At 37.4% G+C, this 8,170-nt stretch overlaps 2 protein-coding genes across 4 annotated transcripts in view; one reads left to right on the plus strand and one right to left on the minus strand.

Moving 5' to 3' along the window:
• The window catches only part of LOC125263625 (centromere protein P), a 64,784-nt gene that overhangs the window by 38,730 nt on the left and 17,884 nt on the right, over positions 1–8,170 (plus strand). The gene's annotated exons all lie outside the window — the stretch shown is intronic.
• aspn (asporin (LRR class 1)) lies at positions 1,234–8,107 on the minus strand. Its single transcript, XM_048182675.1, has 8 exons — positions 6,826–8,107; positions 5,602–5,878; positions 5,054–5,166; positions 3,650–3,863; positions 3,037–3,147; positions 2,774–2,867; positions 2,570–2,708; positions 1,234–2,487 (listed from the first exon to the last, which is right to left on the minus strand). The coding sequence occupies exons 2-8, from the start codon at positions 5,864–5,866 to the stop codon at positions 2,290–2,292; spliced, it is 1,134 nt and encodes a 377-aa protein (XP_048038632.1). The 5' UTR covers positions 5,867–5,878; positions 6,826–8,107; the 3' UTR covers positions 1,234–2,289.

Genomic DNA, 8,170 nt, shown 5'->3' on the forward strand with positions numbered 1-8,170 from the left:
ATGTTCCAGTGGAGGGAAGTGGTCTGGTGGCTCTCTTGAAATGAGCTGATAAAAACTAGCTGGGTGGTTGTTTTCTGTCTTAGTTCAAAGGTATTTGAACTAGTATTTCCTCTGGAGGGAAATTGGATGGGGGTAAAAAACATGAGGTGTGTGCGGCTCTGTTCTCAAATTTTACACAAGCTTACTTATTTGGATCTGTGAGAGTTAAACTTTATGTTCTGTTTGTGGTCCAAGAGACCCCAAAGCCATTTAATAGCTAAACAAGAACAACAACAACAACAACAAAAAACGCAATTAACCAGAGGCATAAAACTACAACAATATCTGATAATTTCAGATATTTAAAAATGATCGATTCGTCATACAAGTGGAAATAATAGTGTGCAGGATTGTTCATATCCGAGGGTTTCCACTGATTGTGGGAATGAAACACATTGGTGTATCTTTAAACAATTTCAATCCTGTGTGTCCGAATCCCTCAGGTGTTTTCTGGGGCTCAGAGATCCTAAATGATCCAAACCTGTTGTGAGTTTTTTGGAGACGCCGGTATGCAAGACGTGGCAGCAGCAGATCAGGCCAACCTGAAGATTTGTTCCATATGTTTCCTGAGCAGAGCCTCTCTCTCTCGCCGCCACCCCTCTGTGTTGTTTTTTTTCCCCATCTTAACCCGTTCAGACCCAAAATTTATAATGAGGCGATTGATCGAAATCTAGCTGTAGTTTTGCTGTACTACACAGTGTTCCTTTTCACAATGAGACCCACTATCCATTAATTTTACAATGCTTATTAAATTATATAAATATTGTAAAATGACTTTATCCTTCCACTTGTCTGTGTTTGTGCATCAGAGGTGCATTGTTATGCCAGTAGGTGTCAGCAAGTGACTGTCTTTATGAGTGAGTTGTACAGATTTTTGTTTAGTCAAGTTACAGCCTTAATCTCTCTGAGTATGAACTACACAATGCGTAATTGAATGAATTATACGGAGTGGAAGGATACTACCGCTTGTGTTGCGTTTGCTGCGTATCCTCCCTGTCTTTTGGCAGAACCCAGAGTCCAGTTGTAGTCTGATTAAAGTGTATACATGCTGTGCGAAGCCAAGTTGCAATCACATTATCCAGGACTGGTACGATTTCTGTGGGACTAAAGCATTTACCAGTTGCCATGCTTCAGTCCTAAGGATACCTCCAGTGTGCAAGAATATGCTGTAGATTGGCTGTTACTTGGAAACTGTTTTTGACCAAGTTCAAATTTATTAGAATGTCAATAATACTTACATAGTGTATTAACCTGATTTCAACAAAATATCACAATTGCCTTGCTATATTAAACACAACATCCTCTCATGGATAGCTACTATTTTGCAGGTCGGGGCTTCAGTTTTATTGAATTATCCAACTGCTAGATTTATGTCCTGAAGAGCGGGTCCAATCCTACACTGAAGTCTCCATCTGGTGGTATTTTGTTTTATTGCTGGACAGATGTACACATTCTGAATCCAACAAGATTTACTCTTTCATTTTTCTTTATTTTTCTAAAGAAACAACAATATCTGAATTTGAAACAAATAACACAGCACCGCTGGCAAAGAAAACACTGGTTTGCACTTACAATTAACTGTTGTGTAAACTGCAACCAACCAGGTGGTCCATACAGGTCAGTTTTTCACTATTTCTATGACCTGACAAGAATGTCCATGTCCAATATTTCAGAGAAAACACTGGCAATGAATAAAATGTTATATAATGAAAATTTAGCATGCAGTATAATTTTTTTTTTTTTTTTATCACTAAAACTGTTAATAAGCACCAATGAGTAATGCCCATTCTCTAAAATACAAGAAGTAGAACAATAAACGAACTGGCCTTGCGAATTGTATTTATTTTTCTTTGAGTCTAGACAGTCGTTTCTTTTAAGCTAAAATGTATTTTTTGACCTTCAATACATAAGGGACAAATTTCTTTAGCACCTGATCCTAAAAAAACTGTTCTCTGGCTTTTATAAAGTCGAAAAGATTTCAATGTAAACAATAACTATGAAAACCTATGTTACTATTGCACACAGTGTAGCTGATTCTGTCTTTACTGGAAATCGAAATCTTCGAAATCCTCACCAAATTCAAGTAACGAGTCTGTAGTCTCTGCGGATGCTCTTGGATTTTGGATAAATTATGTTCTGTACATCACCATGAAGACATGAAAGGATAATTTATAAAATTAGAATGAAGTTCATGACTAGCTATAATTCTGCCCTCCCGTGGCAAGATGGTATGCGTTAGTACCGTTTTGCTCACTTTCTGTGGTTACCCAGTTGCACCGAATTGTGGCTGGATACGCACCGAAAAGTCGGTGGCTGAATCTCCCAGTATTTCACTGGGTTTGCGTATAAACTGATCCTAGTATAGAGGGCTTTTTTAACCCGGGTTCTCGAAGGGCAAAAGTCATTTACTCCAACGTAAGCGATGCTGTTGGCATGTAAGTACATCACCTAAAAGAGGAAACGAAGTGGATTAGATCTCTGCACACATCATGTCTTATTCATGTTTCTGTTGCATGTCTGTGTGTTTTACCTGCAAATATTTCAGGTTGTTCAAACCTGGAGGAACTTTCTTCAGTTTATTGTTGTCCAAATGAATTTCTCTGACTTTGGGAATGCCAGCCAAACTTCCGTTCTCCACATACTTGATTTGATTGAAGTCAAGCCACAACCTGTGAAAGACAAGTTAATATTGTGTTCTGCTTTTTGTCCACAAGAGGGAGTAAGTTTACCTTACCTCTGTAGATTTTTTAATCTCAAAAAATCCTCTGACTCCACTTTGGCGATCTTGTTATAGTCCAAGTGAAGTTCGGTGAGGGAAGATGGGAGATCTGTGGGATTTAGATGAATAAAAATCTCTATTATTAGACTTGAGGTGCTTAGAGGCACAAATGGGTTCTTGTTTGATCTACGTTGAATCGACAAATTTGTAAGCGTCTTTTGAGACTTTCTTTCAGGGGTAATAGTCTCCTGAATTTCATAAAAAATGATAATTCTTACCTTTAGGAACAGCTGTAAGCTTTGCTTCAGCTATTCTCAAGTAGAGAGTCGCCATGTCATCAAAAGCTCCCGCTTCAATCCCGCTGTTTGCAATTGGATTTGCACTCAGTTCTAGAGATGTGGGAAAAGGAAACCTCTTGTTTTTTCTAGATTCATTTACAAATATGCATTAGGCAGAAAAGTGTGACTCAAAAACTCTTGGATCACTCCTTGTTGGGTTTGAACCAGTGACCTTTTGGTTACCAGCCCTATTTTTAACTACAGCACCACAGTATCCCCTATTCCCAGATGATTCTCCGTTGTTTCTGCCAAATTTTTAAAACTTCTGCCTGTAAATGCCGATCATAATTTAGACACTAGGGGGCACAGTGTTCTCCAACTGTACATTACCTGAGATCCATGGAGGTCAGTTGATTGAAGTGAGCTTGTTGTGTGTAAGATCATGTATCTGATTATATAACGGGTTTTAATGAGGTCATGATGGAGTGAACAGAAGAATGGGATCGGGAAATGATGCATGTCATACAGCTCAACGTGTTGAAGCAAGTTTAACCGATGAAACTGATTAAGCATGACTCTGACCATATTTAAGATCATCACTTAGGAGACCTACCTAAAACATTTAAGTCTTGCATTCCCCTAAATGCTCCTTTTGGAAGTCTGCTGATCTTGTTGTCGTGCAGTCGCAATGCCTGAATATTCTTGGGAAGGTTCTCAGGGACTTGTGTCAGCAAGTTATATGACAGGTGGAGAATCTTGAGTTTGTCCATGTTGCGAAAGGCCTTTGGGTGAATTTTTGATATCTGGTTGTTGAGCAGAAACAGGGCCTGCAAATACAGAAGGAGAAAAAATAAAGGTACAATGTCCATGACTGTAGATATTCATAAACATTAGTTCTGTATTGATCACAATTCACTTTTAAAAATGACATTTTACAGCTTGCATACATTTTTATGGCTTGCAAACTTAAACAGTGTTGCTTATTAAAATCTTCTGGGAATTTCCAGGTGTTATTGCACATAAAATACCATGAATATTATTATTTAAATAATTTTTTGTAGATGACATAACCATACCAATACAGATATATAAAGTCACACCCCCCAGTGGTGAACCATTGAAATTTCGAAACACTTATCACGTAACGAAGCCTCGTTTACTGAAATCGTGTGACTTTGGCAGTTTGATACACGCTCTGAACCACTGATTCGAAACCAAAGATACGTAAAGCTTTGAAGCTTCATGAAGCAGTGTTTTGAAATTGCCCATCACTAGATATTGTTGAATAAAGTCATTATTTTGTTTTTTTTGCTGCACAAAAAGTGTTCTCATCACTTCATAACATTAAGGTTGAACCACTGTAGTCACATGAACGGTTTTAAATACGTCTTTAGTACCTTTCTGGGCATTGAAAATGTTGATTATCTTGCTGGCAATGGAGACCTCACTGAGCCATCAGATTTCATCAAAAATATCTTAATTTGTGTTCTGAAGATGAACGAAAGTCTTACAGGTGTGGAACGACATGAGGGTGAGTAATTAATGACAGAATTTTCATTTTTGGGTGAACTAACCCTTTAAAACAACTATTGGTCTGACCGGGTCATTTGAGGTCATTATGAATTTTCTGAGAGTTTTGAATATTCTGGAATTTTCTGGAAATCTAAATAGAACTTTGTGTTGTTGTTGTTGTTGTTGTTGTTGTTGTTGTTGTTGTTGTTGTTTTTCAAGATGTGGGCTGTGTGCATTTTCATGCCCTTGGTAGTTTATTCCCTTTCTTGCTTTCTTGCACAGCAAGAACTTTTAACCATTTTACCACTAATCATGAGCAAATATTTACCACAAGTATGAAACAGTCCTCAGTAGATGCAAAATCAATAACACTCAAATATGTGTCCAGAATTCCACATAATTCCGCTACCACTGCATGTCTCCAGATGTCCTTGTGTAAACCCAGTATAAGAGCACAACTCTTAACATGCCCTAAAAGCATTTAAGGGGAGTGTTTACTACTTACATAGAGATTTTCCAAGCCTTTAAAATCGTCTTCCTTGATTTCAGTGATGTCATTGTTTTGGAGATCGACGAGCAACGTGTTTGCAGGAATGTTCTTTGGCACCTTGGTCAGACCTGTAAGCACAACAGTCTTGCATTTTGAAAAAATGTTGAGATGTGAGATTTTATAGACTAGAATTTAGAGATGTTTAAAGCTGCACATTTTAGTGGGTTGCCTGAAAGACTAATTGACAAATTAGAAAGAAACTCTATATAATAATTACCCCGATCAGATGCATTCAAAATTCAGCTAGATGGAACATAACAGAATGATGCATTTTTAAAATGTTTTTTTTTCTTCTGTCTTAATGCATCTTAAGGCATCTGTCTATATTTGTATTACTGCAAACAGTCTAACAGTGAAAGGACAATATGCCGTCAGCCCACTGTAAAAAAGCATCAAAACTATATTGTAAATTGAAGTAAATTTCAACTATTTAAAACTGGTCGACCTCTCAAAATGACTAGTCAGTGAATTAGTTGTTTAAAGTAGTATAATGTAGTGCTTACCCTGATCTGAGCACTGGAGAACTTTCTTTGAGCACCGACACCCTTCGGGACAGTCCGAAACAAAGTTATCTTCATAATTGTCATAATCATCATCGTCGTCGTCGTCGTCATCATCATAATCACCCGCGTCTTGTTGCATGATGTCATGATGCTTGATGAAGTCCATGACGTTGATATGCGTGTATGGTTTTGCATGACATAATGTCAGTAGGGCGAGTAGTAAAAGTACCTTCATGGTGCAGCTTTTGTTTGGATCTTTAGTCATGAATGGTTAGCCCTGCGAACATGAACACAAGCAGTTGTTTAACCTACACTTTGTCAAACTGAACATGTTATATTGCTTTGTATTGTAACAGAATTGTTTCACATAATGGAAAAGAAAACTTGAATTGGATCCCAAGGATTCTGATTGGTTCATTAGTTAGCATCACATTGAAATTGGCCAATGGGAACTGATCACAGCGTAAAGAGACATATTCTTTATGAATGGCTTATATGGCACTTTATGGTAAATACAGATGCTCCTGAAATATAGTTGAGCAATATTTTTGTGGTGACTTGATTTATTTTTTGTTTTTGCTTTTCTTTAGTTGCACAAATTTTGAACCAGATTCAATTCAGTAGCATTAATGAAATAATTGTGAGGAGAAAATGTTAATGATTGCTGTTTAAAAAAGAAGTTAAAATGAACCAGCTGTACTTAAACAATTGTTTATAGAGCAATCTTGTTTATGGACGTCTTAGTCATCACCGTATTAGAACGTGGCTCACAGTTTATAGACTTTTAAGAACTGTTAATGTTGCTCATTTTTTCTGACGCCACCCACATGACATTTCATGGTAAATCTAACTCATCATTTGGTATGATTGTATTTTTTTTCCAAAAACTTAATTTAAATCAAAACCTGTTAAGAATTCACCTGCTCTAATAAATATTACAATTTTGATATTTATACTTTAAAACATTTAAATGCAAACTGCAAAGTTTAGAGAAATATGCACTGTTTTTGGACTGCTTAACAACACAAATGATGAAGAATTTATCTGTAAATGTTTCACGGCAACACTTTTAAATAAATTTATACTATCCTGATTAGTATAATGAAATATTGTCTGGTTTATTCAGCTGTTCCTTGTCTATTTTTCTAAGACATAGAGCTTCATATAAACTTACTAAGGTGAAATCACTTATCTCTAGTCTAGAGTCAAATGAAGACAACATACCTGACGAATCTGTGTAATCCTTGTTCAAGTAAGCCTCCAGGGATGAGATCAGTTTTGCCGTCAAGATTTGTTGAGGCACAGGTCCTTAAATGCAGCATGCACGAAAGCCCGAAAGGTGGAGATCACGCTCATCAAAGCATGAGATCCTTGAATGAATGGGGATGGAAAAGATGCTGCTGGTTCAAGGAGCAGATTCAGAATAAGGGGTAGGAACTGCACGCAGCTCTGCTGGATGCTTAACTAGCACTGAACACTCATTGTTACCAGCCGTATGTTTCTCATCAGCACTTGACACTTGGCCAATTTTGTGTGCCTAAATTTTCAATGGCCAGTCTGGGATTCTCTCATTCTTTACATTGCCAATGGGTGGTCTCTTTTATCTGACTTTTGACGTACTGAAATATTTTAGAGTGCATAGTATTGCATAATTTGTGGGGCTATTTCTGGGCTTCTTTTTTAGATCAAATACTAATTTTTGTGATGTAATGACTGATAGTGATATGATATTTTCACTTTTTAACTTTATATTGGAATTCAAATCAAACTCAAATTGTTGGGCATGCAAATCTTTCTGCTTGACCCAAATCAGACCATTTAGAATGAAATTTAGACCATTTAGCTCTATATCACACTGCATTTGACATCTGCCAGAAATGGCATCAATTTACTAATAAAATCAAACTAAATCATGACTAAATCATTCTTCGAATGAATGCTCATGGGACAAATATGGTAATTCCCAATCCATGGGGGACCTTTAATCTAAAACTAAATGTTGGATAATAACTTTTCCAGACTTTACTGTGCTGTTTGCTTACAGCAGCACAAAACGCGACCCCTCTCTATTCACGGGGCAGTACTGGTGGCGCCACATATGCTTGGTTTTGGCTGGGGGTTTTGAGATGATGGAAGTTCCTATGTCTCATGGTTTCTCTGTTCATTCTCCCGAGTCTCACTGGCCGGCATTCCTTCCGAAATGATAACCAACCTCAAACCAATAAATGTTTGTGGTATGTCGAGTTGGTGCCGTAAATTAAAATGATGTAGATACTATTACAGACGCAACATGTGAGGGTGAACCGGTTCAGGAAAGGTAGAAATGTGTGGATGTTTCAAAAGTACCAGTAATTTCCCTCAATCCCTCTCTAATTCTTTTGTATTTCACACCCACAATCTTATTTGTTGTAGTGTTATGATGTGCCGAACCATGTTGGAAATGTCTCGACCTTGCAAACACTTGCGCAGTCTTGAGATATATTGGCGGTTTTCCACAGCTTTGCTTGTCCTCTAAATATAGAGCAAGATTTAACTGTACCCAGACACTTGGAGGTTATTTACCCCCCCC

This window comes from Megalobrama amblycephala, linkage group LG2 (genome assembly GCF_018812025.1).
Source record: "Megalobrama amblycephala isolate DHTTF-2021 linkage group LG2, ASM1881202v1, whole genome shotgun sequence".
Classification (NCBI taxonomy): Eukaryota; Metazoa; Chordata; class Actinopteri; order Cypriniformes; family Xenocyprididae; genus Megalobrama; species Megalobrama amblycephala.